Source organism: Schistocerca gregaria, chromosome X, assembly GCF_023897955.1.
Source record: "Schistocerca gregaria isolate iqSchGreg1 chromosome X, iqSchGreg1.2, whole genome shotgun sequence".
Lineage (NCBI taxonomy): Eukaryota > Metazoa > Arthropoda > Insecta > Orthoptera > Acrididae > Schistocerca > Schistocerca gregaria.
The window spans coordinates 830,022,935-830,043,202 of NC_064931.1; the positions used below are offsets into that span (position 1 = coordinate 830,022,935).

General features: G+C 39.2%; 1 protein-coding gene across 1 annotated transcript in view; it reads left to right on the plus strand.

The window, feature by feature from the left end:
* Window positions 1-20,268, plus strand: part of LOC126299332 (uncharacterized) — a 793,355-nt gene that overhangs the window by 385,885 nt on the left and 387,202 nt on the right. The window contains exon 32 of the mRNA XM_049991162.1: window positions 15,772-16,037. Within this exon, the coding sequence (XP_049847119.1) occupies window positions 15,772-16,037 (266 nt within the window). The remainder of the gene's footprint in view (window positions 1-15,771; window positions 16,038-20,268) is intronic.

Below are 20,268 nucleotides of genomic sequence, written 5' to 3' on the forward strand. Positions count from 1 at the left end.
CTTTGCTACCCTCAGTTTCAGTCCCTGTCTCATTCACAAGTGACTGGACACTAACTTTGACACCACTGACAGCCTTTATTTATTATCAGAATTTCTTTGGGTTTTGTGAAAGATCACTTGGCAGTGTTCTCTATGGTAGACATTGAAGGCTTCATGTGTTGCTCTCTTGACAGACAAATGCATTTCATTCAGCACCTCTCTGACCTCCTATGCTTTGTTTGACATCTATTGTATAGTAGTCTCTTGTTTCTCTAGAAGCATCTTTACCATTGAGGATTCTTCCTGTATCACCTGTTCTGATGGTTACATAACTATCCAGTGCATGGGCATCTCTTCTTTTAAACTTGAGCCATAGTTCATCTATGTGCTTGTGTCCTGTGCTGAAAGTTTCAAATTCCTCAGTGTGATATGACAATACTGCTTTTTTATCTAGTTTACTGAACACGTATGTCTTTCTACTTGTTTTATTTAGCCTTTGGACTTTAGTAATGATTGTTGCTATGACGGCATCATGGTAACTGATACCATTTTTGATGTGGGCATCCTCAAGGGATCAGGCCAATTTGTTGCCATTAGATCCAATATATTTGCATCATGGGTGGGGTTCTGAATTATCTGTTCTGGGTGGTTTTCAGAGAAGGCACTGAGAAATGTTTCACCATATGTCTTGTGATGCTCACCACTAACAAAACTGTAATTTTCCCAATTGATTGTCGGATTATTGAAGTATCCACCAATGATTACAGTATGATTGGGTAACTTATGTACAAATGAACTAAGGTTTCCTCAAAAGTTTTTGGTTACATCATAAGATGAATCTGATGGGCAATAGAAGGAACCAATTACCATTTGTTGCTAACCCTGATACTGAGATTTGTCCAAACAATCTCACATGCTTCAATTTTTATCTCAGAGGATTTGAGTTTCTTGTCTATTGTAGCAAATACACCACCACCATTTTCCATTAGCCTATTATTTCAATATACACTTACAATTTTCCCAAAAGTGTCATTGTTATCCATTTCAGATATCAACCAGCTTTAGATACCTAGTATTATGTGGGCTTCACTGCTATTTGGGTGCACTTCAGACTGTGCCATTTTGTTGGAAATGCAGTTAACTACTAGGATTATAATACTCTCACGTGTGGGGGTCATTCTTTTGGATGTTATACTTTTGGGTTTCCTATAGCTGTCATTATCTGGACTGGATGGAGATTTACCTAAACTAAAATACCTTTGTGTGCACCCCACAAACATTCAGCTACCTGGGTAGCAGCCTCTGATGTATAGCACATGCGTGATCCATTTAGAGGGACCCTATATTTCTCAACCTCATGGTGCAAGTCCATGAAGTCACAGCCTGACATGCCACATAACCTTAAAAGTCTCTGGTTCAGTCCTTCCACTCGGCTCAGAACAATATGGCCATGATCATACCAGGGTACAATGCTGCAAATTGCGAACTTCATTGAAACTCTGTGTGCAAGGTATGTCTTCTCAACCTTCTCTACCAGTTTCTGGAATAACCCAAGTATGATCTCAAGGCCCAGGTCACAGGCATTGTTTGTTCCACCGTTGCCAGTATCTGCACTTGGTTGCTGCCAGAATAGCTTCTTCAACATGTTGAATGAGGCCCCTAGACATACACACTGAGTGCATCTGGTGTTCTTCCCTGTCTGTTGCTGCCAGTTTCTCAAGAGATTCCATTATACTGTATGATAGAATTGTGGATTATTAATAGACCTCCTACCCTTTTGTGTTTGTTGATTCCCAAAACTGGTGAAGTGAGTTCCACTATATCACTGAAAGAAATCACCTTGAACTCGGTTAGGGAGATTGGTATAACACCCTGAGTCCTCCCTGGTCCCCATGTACCCTGTACAGTATGCCTACATCTACCATTGAACTACAACTTGTGATCAAGTTGACAGATAATGACAGATCCTGTACATCCTGCAGAGGAGGCTCGATTCACAGGAGAGGATAGTACTGGAGGTACCTATGGTACCTATACCACAGGTACAATACTCTCAGGAGATCTTCCAGCACAATGATACATAGCAGTTGCCAGTCAACTGATTACAAATGTCAATCAACTCATCCTGTGTTTTAGAACAGCATTCACAGTGAGGCTGGTGCAGAGTATTATAGGATAGTGAACAAATAACTTTAAATTAAACCTGCTAACTATCTTTTAACTGGTTGAGCAAAAAAAAAAATTACCAATTTCCTATAACAATTGAAACAAATACACAAAATGGGTTTTCCATTAAGGCAACATAAAAACTTGTGGTAAAAATTAATAGTTTCCTAAATTTTTTTGAGTTTAGTTATACTCATTAACAAAGTAAAAAACAGAGTCAATTTATGATGAATATAGATAATAAAGACTTATCTTGAAGGATATGCTAGATGTGATACAATATGTTAGCTACAATATCTGCTATAGTAACTAAATCACACATGCTAAGTTACTATGAATTGGGTTATGCATAGGACAACAGTAACTTCCAAAAATTTTCGAAAATGTACATTTATTTGGACTGTTATACACTGAAATTCAAGGTGATCTATTCTTCGCAGTGACTGTGAATCAGTATCGATGATTTCCTATTAAATAAGTTGTCCACAACACTCATAATGGTAACTTATAAAATTTTCAAAAATATAGTTTTGGTAACAACTAACAATTCTCAAAAATAATCTCTTTCTAATGTATTTATACAAGAATCATAGAGAACAATCTATATAGGACATTTTTACTTGAGGTGTCTCCCTCAAAGTGAACTAGCACAGTGATTAAAGCACTGCCCCTATATATCCACATAAATTCTGGCTTTCAGCAGTTTCTTTAAATTTATTCTGGCAAATGTCAGGGTAATTCCTTTTAAAAGTAAGTGGCTGATGTTCTCATTCATTCTCCAGTCCTGTCTTGTCCATCATGTCCAATGCCCTCATCAGAACATTATACCCTCTCTGCCCTTCTTTCCTTCTTCCCTTTATTGGTAGTGTTTCAGCATTAGTCTCATTTATCAAAGGCAGTGATAGAAATGTTTTACCATCTGATGGAAACCATTAGTAATTAATGCTGAAAGCATTACTCTCAAGCAAGTCTTGTATCAGGTATCCAATAGTCAAGTTGGATCCCAAGAGAAATTGTATAGCCACTGCTAGAAGTAATGCAGTTTACGCCAGTGAGACTACTGTACATAAAAGATGTGAAGTCTAGGACGGATGATTTTTTCTGTCAGTTGGAAATTGAAAATTCTTACTTGCTGCGTAATACGTAAACTACAGTGAGAATGCTGAGGATATTAAATACAAGTTTGCTGATCATTCATTAATAGTAGGGAGCCATTATATTTTGTTGGCTATTAACAGCAGGAATCATAAACTCTAAGACAAAAAAAAAGATGCACTATTAAGGAATTATCTGAATTATACAGAAATCAGTAGATGTAATGTATGTGTACAGACAAACAAATGATTGCAATTTAAAAACAAAAAAAGGATGATTTATTCAAGAGAAGGAGCTTCACAAATTGAGCAAGTCAATAATGCATTGGTCCATCTCTGGCCCTCATGCCAGCAGTTATTCACCATGGCATTGATTCATAGAGTTGTTGGATATCCTTTCCAAATTCTGCCTAGTTGGTGTGTTAAATCATCAAAATCCTTAGATGGTTAGAGGTCCAACAGTGACCTTGCTGGCCAAGGTAGGGATTGGAAAGCACAAAGATGAGCTGTAGAAACTCTCACTGTGTGCGGGAAGGCATTGTCTTGCCAAAATGTAAGGTCCAAGAAGGCTTTCTTTGAAGGGCAACAAAAAGGTGCCTAGAAATATATATATATATATATATATATATATATATATATATATATATATATATATATATATATATATATATATATACTATAGTGGTGCCAGAGATAACAACCAAAGGGGTCCTGCTATGAAAAGATACGGCATGTATGACCATAACTGCTGGTTGTCAGGCCATGTGGTGGGTAACATTCAGGTTGGTATCCCACCACATCTTTGTCCTAGAATCTCATTGACTGGAGTGGAATTGTCATAAGTGATGAGTTCTTCTTTGAACTGAGCAATGATGACCAACAAAAAAATGTCTGGAAATGTCCCAAACAGTGGTGGGATATGACCTCGACTGTCGCCCACCATACAGCCTGACAACCAGGAGTGATGGTCTGGGGTGCCATTTCTTTTCATAGCATGACCCTTTTGGTTGTCATCAACAGCATTCTTACAGCACATGGATATGTCAGTGATGTTCTATGCCTTGTTTTGTTGTCCTTCGTGGCAAAGCATCCTAGGCTTACATTTCAGCAAGGTAAAAGTTTCACATGGTAAAAGTTTCTGCTGCTTGTCTTTGTGCTTACCAAACCCTACCTTGGGCAGCAAGATTGCCATATCACACCCCAATTGAAAACATTTGAAGCATTAGGGGCAAGGCCCTCCAACCAGCTTGGGATTTTGATGATCTAATGTGTCAACGGGTCAGAATCTGGCACAACTCTGTCAATAAATGCCAAGCTGAATAACTGCTTGCCTGAGGGCCAGAGGTGAACCAATGCATTATTGAAGTCCTCAATTTGTGAAGCTATTTCTCTTGAATAAATCATCACATGGTTTGCTTTTCCCTTCACTAGGCATTAGAGGTTTTCTACCTAATAATTCAATAAAAATAATTCTGTTTTAGTTTTGTGACATGAGGTTTTCATTCTAAACCAATGATATAAAGTCTTCTGGGATTTGCTTTGCCTGGTTTCAGGCTTCAATTCATTTGTAGGACACTGTAACATGCAATTCATCCAGATAGAAGATTGCTTACAAAACATTTCTTGTAACCCATTTTAGAATATTGCTCAAGTGTGTGATACCCATAAAAAATTGGACAAGCAGGGGATAGTGGATACATGTAAGGGAGGGCAACATGAATGGTCACTCAGAGTATCATGGAAACACTGAAAAACCAATGTTAACTGAAGAAACTAGAAAAATACTACAATCCCCCGGTTATAACCCCTATAGGGACAACAAAGACAAGGTTAGGCTAATTACAATTCACACAGATTCATTTTAGCTATAATTCTGCCTACACTCCATTAGAAAATGGAATGGGTAGAAACCACAATGTGTGGTACATAGGAAAGTAAGGACAGCATTTAACGGTGATTTACAGAGCACTGATATAGATGTAAGAAGGTCATGTTGAAAGAATCATTCAAGCATTGACCAGCAGAAGTTTAGAGAAAGCATGAAAGTTTGACATCAGAATGGTTAAATAATGATTTGATCCCATATCCTCCCAAGTGCAAATTCCATGACTTAACCACTGTACTACTTAACTTGTTATTTATGACAAACATTAAAGTAGCAATGATATCCAATCATGTTTATTCTTGTGTTATCAAACTTCAGTTAAAACTATTGTGTGACAGTTACATCACATTGATAACAGGAGAAAATTAAATAATTAATCATGTAGTCCAGACTGTTTTAATGCTTGCCTATGAAGAATGTCAGGAATAAAATATGTAGAGTAATGCCATCTGCAACTTGTACAACTACCCCACAGGCAATGCAGATATTATAGACTACCCATCAGGCAGTCCTATTGCATGCATTCTGTCCACGTGCAAGATACTTGGGCATCCCTACCTGCAACTACTCAGCTGGAATTTTATGAGTGCACTGATTTCCTGATTGCCCACATGTCAACTGTTTGTCCACACTTTCCTACCTTTGCCCATGGGTGCTCACTCAAGTGGGAATAGTCTAATGTAGTCGAACCTTCAGGAATGTGAAATAGGTCAACACATACATTAACAAAGAGAAGCAGTAGCTTGAAACATCTTTAATAATTAACTATTACTAAACTTCTGTAAGCAACTCATGCTTGTTCAACATTAGTTTAGCAGGGCAGACACTGCTTTGAAAAATCTGTGACCTCTTCAGTTATTCTAAGTAACAACAGTTTACATATTAATCCTTGTTTATTATTTATATGCTTACTATTGAAATACACTCTTTGAAATCTTGAAGTCATCAGGGATAAAATATAGGGAGGAAATGTTATTAGGTACTTGTAAAGGAACCCGACTACAGTTGTATTGCAACTTGGACACCCAACACAACTAAGAATGGTAGTACAACTTTATTAGACTGTGACATGTACACCAATCACCATAACATATATTGAACACAATAATGTAAGGAAGCACCGAGCGAGGTGGCGCAGTAGTTAGCACACTGGACTCGCATTCGGGAGGGCGACGGTTCAATCCCGCCTCCGGCCATCCTGATTTGGGTTTTCTGTGATTTCCCTAAATCACTCCGGGAAAATGCCGGGATGGTTCCTTTGAAGGTGCACGGCCGACTTCCTTCCCTAATCCTATGAGACCGATGACCTCGCTGTTTGGTCTCTTCCCCCTAGCAATCCAATCCAAATAATGTAAGGCAAATGTATGCAAACTGTAATAATATTATGATTGAGTGCGAACATAGCGTGACAGGGTTTAAATAGGAACTCACCTGTGGTGAGCTGTATTGGATGTTCACAGTATAACTCTTTGATGGCGCTCTCTCTCAGATGACAACACACTGCTAATGTATGCGGTTTTCAAATGTGTACACATTACTTCATTCATCTTCCCTAGGGGAACAGCTTGAATTCACGAGATGTTGAAGAAGATGTCGAAGAAGCATCTTCCTCCATGAGGCTGTGACTGAGGTGACATACAGATACTGGGGCATGTGGTTGGAAGTACTTGGGGTGCTGGCACCATCACAGTCCACCTTCTTGTGTCAGCCCATATGGTAGGATGGGTCACATCAGGTCCAGGGCCAGCTGGTGGTAGTTCCCCCAGAGTTGGTGGCTGAAATGGAGGAGACAACTCTGGTGTGGATGGCAGGTGCATCAGTACTGGTGGCAGTATCGAAGAAGCTGTGCCAGGTTCCTCCACCATGATGGGGGACCCCTCATACATCATGGCAGAGACCCAGCTGCATGAGGCGATTTGTTGAAAGAGGAGGAGGAGGAGGAGGAGGAGGAGGAGATTACTGTTTAATGTCCCGTCGACAACGAGGTCATTAGAGACAGAGCACAAGCTCGGATTAGGGAAGGACTGGGAAGGAAATCGGTCATGCCCTTTCTAAGGAACCATCCCGGCATTTGCCTTAAGCAATTTAGGGAAATCATGGAAAACGTAAATCAGGATGGTCAGACGTGGGATTGAACCGTCGTCCTCCTGAATGCAAGTCCAGTGTGCTAACCACGATTTGTTGAAAGATGCAGACTGGTGTAGCAATGTCAGTGTCCTGGATAGGGCTGTCCGGTGTTCCACACATAAGAGCAACTTGTCGTAATGATGTGCACAGAGACACTCCTCTGTATGGATGTTGCAGAGACAGCAGCCATAGCATTAGGAGATGATGGTGGGATGATCTGGGTGATGATCAAACCCGCATGTCCAGACGGCTGGAGCCAAAATGTGGTGAAACCTGCAAGTGTTGCAGAAAGAAGCAAACTCCAGCAACACAAACTGATGGCTGTTATCAGAGATCAATGTTGTCAGAAGTCTTTCAATAGAAATTTTTGTTGACAGGACTGCTACGGTCTTAGAGGTCGAAGTTGATGGGCAAAAAACAACATATGGGAACTAAGAGAACTATTATCCAGTATGCATTAAGGAAAGGGCTGGTGGAATCATTGTGGACATGATCCCAGGGCTGTAAAGGCTGCAGCTGTGGAGCAGCTTGCTGCTATGTGCATTGAGAACGAGCCGTAATCAAATGAGTGATATCACCATCCAAACCACGACAAGAAACATGACAGCAGGCTAACACCTTGGTTTGTGAGACCCTCCAGTGATCAGCGTGCAGCAATTGCATGATCTCTGAATGGAGAGCTGAGAGAACCACTATGTGATGACCTGAATGGTTCATATCAAGGAATAGGACACCATCAATAACAGAGAAATGATGCTGACACACATAGTAGTTATGGAGGGGGTCAGATGCCCACAATGGAGGAGTCTCAAGCCAGCCATGTTGTACACAATGTATCACAGTCTATAAAATAAGATCTGTAGCACTAGCCTACACCAACTGATAAACAATGGTGAGGGCTTCTTTCTCTCTCTGTGAATACCTAGTCTGAGCTGCATTTAGCATATTCAATGGGTATGCAGTATGGCGCTTGGAGCCATCAGAGTATTTATGAGCTAACACCACCCATAGCCCCTGCTTGGATGCGTCTGTTGCTAACACTAAATCCTATTCCTGTTGGTAGGTTATGAGGCAAGGTGCAGATTGTAACATAGACTTCAGTTTGGAGAATGCCATTTTACATGCATGCAACCAATGGAAACACAGTAAGTCATGCAATGGATGTGACAAGAACTGATGATAATAAGAAGAAAAAAAACCTAGAGTTTCTTCACTGATGTAGGATGCAGAAGAGACAAAATGGCAGAGACATTCTGATGAAGGGGTTTGATACCATAACTAGAAACCTTGAACCCAAGATAAACAATAGAAGGCTGCAAGAAGTTGCACTCTTCCAAATTGTGTTTTCACCTGACTGTCTGTGACACTGAAAAGAGTGTATGTAAGTTGTTGAGATGTTCAGCAGTGGAGGAACTGGACACTACAATATCATCAAGGTTGTTTACACAGCAGGCACAGACCCTGTGATGTTTTCAAGAAACTATTGAAAAGTTGCTGGGGTGCTGGCTACACCAAATGGTAACCACAAGTATGGATACAAGCCAAATGGTGTGTTAACAACCAAGAGCCATAGAGAGTCAGTATCAATGAAGAAGTTGCAAATATGCATTGGAGAGGTCAATCTTCAAAAAATACTGATCACCAGCAAGCTTAGCAAAAAGTTCATTCTGGCACACCAAAGGATACATGTCAATGATACACTGTGCATTGACAAACTTTGAAATTGCTGCAAAGGCATAACCATCCTGATGGCTCTTGACAATGACTAAGTGGTAGCCCATTCATTGGACAGAATTGGTTGGATGACCCTTGAGGCCATGAGGTGGTTGAGGTCCATCTTGACTTGGTCATGGAGTGCCATTGACACCACACGAGCATGAATGAAACAGGGTCTGGCCAAAGGTTTCATGATGATGTGGGCTTTGAAATTATTGGCACAATCCAAGCCTGCAGAAAACAGGGAAGATAATTCAGAGTATAAAGAGTGAAGTTGCATATAAGGCACTTGATCAGAGACATGATTAACTTAACTGGAAATGGTAAACCCAAAAATGTCAGAGGCATCCAAACCAACAAATTTTTGGTGGGTGCATTGTTCACCACCGGAAAATTCAGCTGATGAACCAGAGATGTATATGTGACTGGGACCAAGAAACTACCTAATATTGGAATGCTTTGTTTATTGTAGGTGACTAATGTACATGACACTGGCACTAAATGGGGAGAATCCAAGTTCATATGTGTTTGCATGTTGAGTAATGAAATGGCAGCACCAATATTGACTTGCATGTGGAAAACCTGATAAACCTTGACATCAATAAAAAGTATATTGGGTGCAACAGAGACTGCTGGTACCAAATTGACATCCATGTCAGTGTCTGCAATAGGCTGTTAGAATTTGTTGTTGCAAACAGGAGCAGCATGATCCATTTTGTGGCACTGGTGTCAAATACCCCAGTGCATAGGACAATCCAGCCTATCGTGCGTGACAAAATGTGACTAACTAGAGGGAAGCCTGGAGGTCTTACATTGTTGCTCCTTACCAGGTTTACTGAGCTTCTACTGCAGCCATGGTTGCACAGTGAGATGGACTTGCATTTTGCATGATGTTTTGCTTTCACATGGACCAGTGCCACCATATTATGCAGACAACGTCTGCAACCTCACCTCACACCACAATTCAGTTTGAGTACCCAGAGCCCTCTAAACCTCAAATGATATTTCAATAGTCAGAATGTTGGAGAGGGAGGGGCTTTCACATTGAAGGACCCACTCATGAACCTCACAATTGGGGCCAAGTGAATGATTGCATCGTGAACCATTTGGTCGTATGCACATCAGTGACAAAGTGAAAATGATGGCCTAAACCATGAAGCTCAGCTGCCCAAGTCTTATAGGAATGTTTTGGTTACATGCAACACCGATAGAAGTCAACTCGAGTGACAATGATGTGCATCCATTTATGGTAGTATTTCAAAGGAAAGGCACACATGTTATCAAAACAGAGTGAAGGCAAATCCTACAGGTTGGCCAGTTGGCAAAGGAGTTGATACATGTGAGGCTATAACCAAGACCAAAATAAAGCAGGGCATAAGGTAGACTCATTGAAAGCTGGAAATGGTTGGGGGGTAAATAACAGAAAATGCAAGAGGTGACATGGTAGGCAATGTAAATTGAAACAGATCCAAACTGGCCAAAACAGAGACAATTGTTTGCAATACCTAGGTTTGATTGTGTTGATCTGCAGCAAACACCTCCTGCTGGTGACTGAGATGCCGCTGTGTCACAGTAGGAACCCCATGCTGATCAACCAGCTGGTGTAGAAGCTCATCAGTAGCACTGTCAGACATTGTAGACACTATGGAGTACCAACCAGAGGCTTAATCCATGTGAAGAACAGTGCCACATTCGTCATCACTTGTGTTGTAACTTGGACACAGAACACAACTGAGAATGTTACTACAACTTTATTAGAATGTGGCACGTATGCCAAATACCATAACATACACTGAACACAATAAGATAAGGCAAATGAATGTGAAACATAATAAAACAAAACTGAGCATGAGCATATCACAGCAAGATTGAAATAGGCACTCACCTGTGGCAGGTTCTATCAGAAGTTCACAGTATTGCTCTTTCATGGCTCACTCTAACAGATGATAACACACTGCTAAAGTGTGTGGCTTTGAAGTCTGCACACATTACTTCAAGTTGTAAGAATCAATGAACATGAAAGAGAAGCGAAAGTAAAGATGGGAGTGAAAAAAGTTTGTAGCCTACGACCAATGTTATCTACCCCGTACATAGTACAAGAAATTAAGGAACCAATGAGGACATTTGGAATACGAATTAAAACTCAAAAAGAGGAAATAATAACTCTAAGGTTTAACAATGACATTGTAACTATGCCAAGGATGATGAAGGACTTGGAAGATCAGTTGAATGAAACATATAGCAGCCTGAAAGGAGGTTACATTGTGAAAATCAACAAAAATTTAAACAAAGGTAATAGATTGTTGCCCAAGTAAATTAAGCAATGCTGAGAGAATGACACCCTTCAAGTGGTAATAGATGAGTTTTGCTAGTTGAGTAGCAAAATAACTGATAATGACAAAGAGGATCTAAAACACAGACTGGTGATAGGAAGAAAATATTTTATGAAAAAGAGAAATTTGTTAACATCAAGTATAAATTTGACTCTTTTTGGAAAGTGTTAGTGAGGAGTGTAGCTTTATATGGAAGTGAAGCATGAATGATAAACAGTACAAGCTAGAAGAAAATAGAAACTCTTGAAACGTGGTGCCATATAAGAGTGCTGAAGGTTAGTGGGAAGATAAGGTAACTAACGAAAGGGTACTGAACTGAATTGGGTGGGAAAGAGATTTATGTTGCAGCTTAACTAAAAGAAGTGATAGGTTGACAGAACCCATCCTGAACCATCAAGAGACAGTTTATTTAGTAATGGATAGAGTAGTGTGGAAAGCTGCATCAAACCAGTCTGCAGACTGAAGACAATAACATGCCTACTCTGATATTTATTGAGAATAACAGTTCCCTACATCTTTTAATAACTGAATTCTGGTCCCAGTGAGCATTGTCATACAGCTAACAAAATTATTTGATCCTGCAGTCTATGGACTTGGATAATTTGTGCAAACTGTGGCTAATAATATATTTTTTTTTTTTAATTTTCACTGAAATGTAGAATGATTGCCAATATACTGCCATACGTATGATGGGAGCTTATTGAAGATATTAAACCAGAATACTGAACTGTACTTTGAACCCTGGACAAGGAGGCAAAATGTGCATAGAAATTATTATTATTATTATTCTTTTTTGTATTTTTTGCTTGATAAATCACATTTCATGAGGAACTAGTTTTTGTTATTAGCAACAGATACATTTAAGAAGTGAATGTACTGGGAAGTGAATGTATAATTCCACGATCTAAAGAGAATCTACAAGATATATTTACTGTTCACTGTATTTAATATTCTTAAAGTTTTTATTTTTTCTGAATAGATATTTTATTAACATTAACTCCATTGCAGAGTAAAGCAATTCTGATAAATGAAGTCAAAGTATGTAATGAGAACATTTATCATAACTTACAAACATTTGCCATACTTGTAACACCTTTGCCTCTTAAACTAATGTATACTAGTATTTAACAGTTCCACTTAACCAAAATAAAAATTACCAAAAATGAAGTGCACCAGTAATGCAGATGGAAGGAGGAAATGGTTTGGATAATCTCAAGCTTCCCATCCTTCTTGTGCAGCAAATAGAAAATGTAAGGAAGTGAGATGTGTAAACACAAGTATCCTGGAATAAACTGATAGAAAAATAGCTACAGCCTTACAGTGGGGAAATACATAAGAAAAAACAGATAGAGCTAAACACATTGTTGTCTCTCTGTCGTTGAGGCCATGATAACATTCTGTCCCTTTTTTATGCCATACTTGTTTTGTTTTTCACATGAAACAAAAAATCAGTATGAAAGCAAAGTATAGATATCCAAACAAGAAGCAACAATCTGTTTAAAGTACAGGGTAAATATACGTTCAGACTTTTCTGATCCAGCTCCTTCAGACCATACATTTCTGCATAAACATGCTGCATTTGACTTTATGATATATATCTGGCATCTGTCCATAAATCCACAACTGATGTTCATTAAAAACACTGCATTGCCAAAACAAAATCTCTAAGCAAAGGTTTTCAACCCACCCTGCGTACTCCTGCATACTGCAGAGAAAGAAAAGAAAGAAACCAGGCAAAGGAAATAATAGACCCTGCAGTAGCCCCTCAAATTCCAGTTAAAATTCTGGAGATTTACTGAATAACTCAAACATTAGTGCTGCAGAGCATTTTATCTTTTTCAGCCTGGGAAGCTCTCTGATATGAACCACACAGTAAGTGTCCACACAAACACACTTAATTCACCCATGTCACACACAATATGCAGTTGAATGGAGAATGGAGACTTCTCCACATAAGGAAAATAAAAATGTCTGTAAGCAAGATCAATGTTGACAGTCAGGAATAACAGAATCCAAATCATTATCCAGGAAATAGCCAAGTATCACAAGGTTGTCAATCACAGAGCATTTAGTACACATCAGCAAGCTAAGTGAGACAATGACAATCTGCAGTAGCTCTTAAATCTGCCGCTGTTGTTTACCAATGTGACTTGGTACTGGTGGATGTATCAATCCATGCCATGCCAAGTGACGTCACTGTGCATATGCATAATTGTGTCAACTGATCCATCCATATCACAAGTGAGATTACAAGAAACTGCATAATAGTTTAATTAAATGCTGACTGATCTCTCCTGTATATCCAGCAGGAATACAAAATTCATCTGCCATTGAACCATCCTTGTCAATGTTGGGTAGGATAAGGTGAGTTTAGAACAGCCTGCTGTGAAAGCTGGGGTGCAGCCCCTGATGCTGGTGGTGGTAGAGGAGCCGCTCTTAAGTCTGGCCCCAGAGATGTGGGTTGGACTTGCAGCTTCCTGCTGGTACCTGAGTGGACTGTGGGTCTGAAATCAGATCTGGCACATATTGGCCTTCCTCTTATGTATCATCTGGGTCCAGATGCATTGGAGTGATGTATGATGGCTGGAAAACTGGGAATACCAGTTATCCACTGGCATGAGTGTTATATTACTACTGGATAATAAGATTGCTTTCATCAGTCTTTGGAGTGGATGAGCAAGCTTCTCTCACTAGTGTGGCATATCCAGAGGTACAGTTGGGGCCCAACATGTGTGAGTCCAGCACTTGCAATGGATGCTTCTAGGTTGTGGCTACCAGGACCATATGGTGGCCTTGCTGGGTGGAGATGGAGTCGCATATCCAGCCAAATTTGTGTCTGAACATGTACTTCCAAATGAGGATTCTCACTGTAAAAGTTGCAGCTGCTTCTTCTTCAAACTTGTGCTGATTGGGGCTGAATCAATTCTAGCAGTAAGTGATGAGTGTATCCATGCAAAAGTTTCACAGGGAGTCAATCTTAGAATGGTGTTGCCTGATATGAGGACAAATAGGACATCAGTGCAAGACTGATAGATGTGGATGTAAAGAATTTTTCAGTCTGCATCTTAAACATTATCACAAACATTATGTAATGGCATTAGACACAGGGTGAAATGGTAGTAGTGGTAAAATTGTTAATTCCATTGTGAGTGCAAAACTGCTGAACATTCAAAAGATTAAATGGTGGACCATAACCTCAAACAAGTGTTAGTGTGGGTCCTGAGTACAAAATGTAGTTGCAAGAATCTTGCCAGTATTTTCCATAACGCTTTGATGCATTTTATTACATATTGGAAATGAGAAAATTGTATATTAGAATCAGCCACGTGGCCCCATGGAACTGTCATGTAAAATTAGCATGCTCTTGATCTCATGTATGGGTGAGCAGGCAGAGGCCATGGCTGGAAGGTTTGGGACAGTGCTTATTGCTGCTGCTGGAATGCCTGACATTTTTGAGCTACTCTCACAATATCCTCATCTACACATGGCCAGAGCACATACCATCAGGCAAGGCTCTTCATTCTGGAAATGCCCCAGTGGAACTGATCCATGAGTTGCAATATGTGGGAGCACAGAATTTCTGTAATCACTACTTGACACTGGTTGTCTTGCAGATGCAATAATAGGGCATCTTAGAAAAGATTATGTGGATGACAGCATTTTCAAAAATGAAGTTCTGTGGAGTCTGCATAAGGAAGTACTTGCCGCAGTCCGGATTGTATGAATTGCAAGCTTGTCACTATAGTGGATCCTTAGGTGTGGCTGCTATGACATCTCTGGAAGAGATGGGAAATTCTAGCACAAATCACAAGATCCTATAGAACATAAGCAATATAGTGATTTTATTTGTTATTATGGTGTTCTATCATGAAGCAAAAGAATAATAAGTTAACTTAAATTAATATTTAATCTTTAATCCATCAGATATTCTACCATCAAAATTTCATATCATCATATAATTTCTTTGTTGCATAAGCTCTGATGTATTTCAAATTACTACTTTATTTATTTGTATGTTGTAGATTTTTTTATTTGTAGTACACCAGAGTACACAAATAACATATTTGACACAGTAACACTGTAAATGGGCTTCTAGCCTGAAACCTAGGTCTTCTAAAATATAAACCTGTGAAACTTATGCAAAACCATGTCTTTTGTGTGATGTAGGGTAATTAAATTAAAAAAATATAGTTAGTCAGAAGGCATCTTGTACTCCTCCTTCCTTCCTTTCTTTCTTTCTTTCATTACCATAGAGATCAAAGTGATGAGATACATAAACACATTCACTTATCACACTGAAAGTTTCAGTAAAAAACAATATCCATTAATATCCTCCAAACCGTTTAATATAGATACAAAAATATTGAAATAATTTTGTTTCTCTTACTGTTTTCTCTCCATTGTCTATATTTGTGTACTTATCAATATAGTACTACAATATGTAATATATGAACTTTTCTTTCACACGCAGGTCACTTTGAGAAGCTCACAAACAGTTTCCTCTATTTCAATATTACTACTCCAATACCAAATTATAGCACGATAGTTGGTCGTTTTGGGTATTCTGAAGAAGAACGACACTTGGTTGCTCTTGTGAAGAGTCCAGTTGGTGGTTTGGGAGTAGAAGTGCAATTCTATATTCTCAACTCCAAAAATTTTGATATTGTGTTCCAAGTTTTGTCTCCAATGGAATTTCTAAGAGAGGCAGTAATAATGGCAAAATTAAAGCCTAACACGGTAATTTACAAATAATTTGGTGTTCATTATTGAAAATTCATAATAGGGAAATGCTTATACTCATCACAATACAATTTTCACTAGATTACTAATGCATGCAAAATGGAATTGTTAATAATGCAAGAGGTGTAAATTAATATTTTAATTTTTGGATGGTGCAATGATTTAACAATGCTCTCAGATGTGTTCTTTGCTTTTCAAGTGTAAATCACTCATTTTATGGAAATTAAAGGAGTGACACTCTCAAATGTATTGTAATAAATGACTTTTTTGCTGATACAAAGAGACATGTAAATGGCTTAGATATGAAGAAAGAATTCTCAAGTTTTATCATCAAAACATTTTGAAATCCCATGAGAGTGTAGAGACAAGCTTTCAGGACCAGTGTTGCATAAGATATTAAATTATGTAGTATTTTATTTCCACTTGCATCACTTGTACCTTTGGAAATAAAACTAGACATAACTTTCTTATAAATTCTGCTCTGCTGAAGGGGATCTAATACACCACAATGAACTTGTTATGGTGATAGTGTAACACAGATTTATAGTGTTTCCCAAGATGCACATCAGTGAGGCCAAATCATATTTATGTTTGCATACATGTTATTGTGAACAACTATTTTTTTGTCATGAAACTTATAAAAATCCAAGGAGATATCATCTAATTGTCCACTATTGATGAAGACTCTGCACATTCAGCAGCTCAGTGTGTCAAAGCATTTCATTTGGTAGTTGTCAATAAAAAGAAATATGGTGCTTCAGAAAACACATAAAATTTGTATAGTCTGAAAGCTTCTTTGGCTCAGCATCTAATTGTATTGTCTAAACAGCACAATATTTCCACAAGGTTGCTGCTCACCTTCGTCAGGTGTGACTGTGGCTAGTTGTCGTGGCTCGGAGATTTGTGCACTTACTTACTTACTGGTAGGTGCTACAGTCCTTATAGAACCTTGGCCACCTTTTTCACCTGTCTCCATTCATCTGTATCTGTTGCTTTCCTTTTCCAGTTCCTGATTCTCATTCCTTTTAGATCCTCTCCCATATCTGCAAGCCACCTTTTCCTGAGGTTTCCTCTTCTCCTTTTCCACTTGAGATTTCTTGTAAAAAAATTTCTTAACACTCCAAGTTTCTGGCATTCTCTGTACTTGAACAGTCTATTTTATTCTTCCATGCTTGATTTTTGCTCCATTCTCTATACTTGACCAGCCCATCTTATTCTTTCACATTTGATTTTTGCTACAATTTTCATCTGTTCAAGAAGTGTGTATAGGTCTGCATTTGTTCTTATTCTACAGCTTTCTTCCCCTCTCACTGCCACAAATATATTTTTTGAAATCTTCCTTTCACATCTCAGTACCCAGCCTTCTTCTTTTGTAGTCATCACCCAGCCTTCTGATCCATACATTGCTAAATATCTTAATATAGACAAACATTTTGATTTTTGTATTTCTACTAACATTTCTAGATTTCAATAGATTCTACAACAAATTTTGCACTTACTGTCCTTTCTTAAATTTCTACTCCTGTCTTATCATCTTGTGATAGATATTTCTACCCTTCCACCCTTTCATACTTGGTTCAAATGGCTCTGAACACTATGGGACTCAACTGAGATCATTAGTCCCCTAGAACTTAGAACTAGTTAAACCTAACTAACCTAAGGACATCACACACATCCATGCCCGAGGCAGGATTCGAACCTGCGACCGTAGCGGTCTCGTGGTTCCAGACTGCAGCGCCTAGAACCTCACAGCCACTTCAGCCAGCTTCTTTCATATTCTTTCCCATTTAATTTTATTGAATTCTCTTTTCTATTCCTACCAGGATCTCCTATCATCATATACTTTGTTTTGGTTGTATTCACTTACAGTACTAACCTCCACACCACTACTTCTTATGCAGTGTAATTATCCTGCAGAATTCTGACATTTCTTGCAGTTAATGCTACATCATCTGCATATGCCACCAGCAGGATTTGTTGGTTAAATATTGTCCCCCTGGTTTTGTTAAAGAGTGGTGCAGCTCTCTCCCTAAATGGAATCCTTCTGACAACTCTTGCCTGTTCTGACATTGATAGCTGTTACTTTCATTGTCATTTTCATAAGGCTCACAAATTTTAGTGAAATTCTAAAATCATTCATAATAAGGAGAATCTTATTCCTCTCTAGACTGTCACATGCTTGTTTAAAACGATGTACAACATATGAAGTTGCTTTCTCGAGCAGTTGCCCCAGTAAACAATATTTAGTCCATTGTAGATCTATTTCTTCTAAATCCAGTGTGATATTCTGTCAGTATCATTTTCACACAGTAATCTAGTTGAGAGGTTAAAATCTTACCAACTAATACATTGTATCCAAGACAATAGTCCTGTGGTATTTGCTGCACTCTTGACTTATTGCCTTTCTTAGGTAATGGGCAGATTACTCCCACGCTCCAATCCTTAGGCTTTTCTTCATTTATCCATAACTACTTTATTGATTCATTAACAGCGATTTCCATCTTTTTTCTCCTACATTTTAATGATTTAGCATCTGTGCCTTGTTATCCTGCTGCTTTATTATAGTTTAACTTTTTAATTGTATTCTCCACTTCCTCAATGTCTGGTGGTTCTTCTTCCTGCTCCTGTGTTTCTAATTCTTACTCCAGTTCCAAATCCAGTTATTCCTCTTCCTCATTCAAGACTTCCTGTCTGTTAAATCTGCTTCTTCTGTTCAGTAATTTTGTAATATGCTCTTGCAATCTTACCAAAGCTTTGCTTTTATCTGAAAATACATTTCCATCTTCATCCTTATAGAAGACTGCATTCAGTTGGATTCCTCTCGCCAGTTCTGTACACCTTTCATAAAATTTCGTTATCTCATAATTGTCCCTCATTTCATCCAATCGCTCTTTCTTCCGCCTTTCATACTGCCTTTTCTTCACCCTACATAACTTATTCCCTCTTTACCCCTCTATATTCTTCCACCATTGGTCTCGTTTTCCTTTGCAGCATTTTTTGCCTCAGTTCATATCTACTTGTCAAAACATTTAACTACTCTTTTGTGTTCTACCCTCCCCAGTACTTCCTCCAGCACTATGCTGATGGCTGTTTTCAGTATCCCCCATTTAGTTACTGCATCCCCTTTCTCTCCAGTGTTTTTTCTTGCCTCAAAAATCTCTTCTAATTTATTCTTGTATTCTTCTTGCTTTTTTTTAATTTGAAGACTTTCTGTAAAGTGATTTGAGAAGGAAAATGGATATTGCCATAGGCACCTGGAATGTGAAGACACTTAAGAGACCTGGCAAATTGCAAGCAATTAGGGAAGAAATGGACAGTGTGAATGAGAATAGTGGCACTACAAAATAGGTCAAGGAACAATAGGATCAAGGAAGCATATAATGATGTCTATAGGTGCAAACATAGACCACCATGGTTATGGCTTTCTTATACATAAGCTAATGAAGGCAAATGTAATTAGTTTCATAGCAGTTAGTGGTCAATTGTGTTCTTTGGGGTTTGGGACAAAAAAAAATTATGTTACAATGACATGTCTGTTATAACCTTTAATCACCAATAATTGTGTGGATATTCAAACACACTCACTTAGAAACAATAGCTGGTTACATGATAACAACTCAGTATCTCTTATTCGACTGCCGTGCTGTGACATGCGGCCGGCACTGTTCGTAGCTAGGTGGCGCTCAGCTCAGCTGAGTTGCGGAGCGCCTCTATCACCGTTTGCGCATACTGCTATGGCGGCACTGTTAAATGTCGTGGCACTGTCACAACACTTTTCCCCCCTTGAAAAAAAACACTCACTTACTTGGAGACATGGACAGTGCAGAGACATCCATGGCCTCTTGTGAGGCCCTGAGAACATCCCTCGGAGAGACATGAGAGTATGGTCGAAAATGTCCAGGACGGAAGCTCGTGTGTGGAACATGCCTCCTGGATGAGATGATGGATGAAAACTCCGGAGCAGCATCCATATGTGTCGTGGACCTGGGGGTGTGCTCCAGCGAGATGGGTCCCGGAGAAGGCGGCGTCTCGACTGTGGCTGGTTTCAGCGTATTCAGAAGCGGTAGTGACATCGGCTGCATCAACACGTATGGTAGATCGGCAGCAGCGACAGCATTGGCTTCTTGGGCTGGTGGAGGCGAAGGAAGGGGCGGTGGCACCGGCGTGGCCACCACTAGTGGACGCATCTGGTCATAATGGCGAACAACCATACCGTCGTCCATACGTA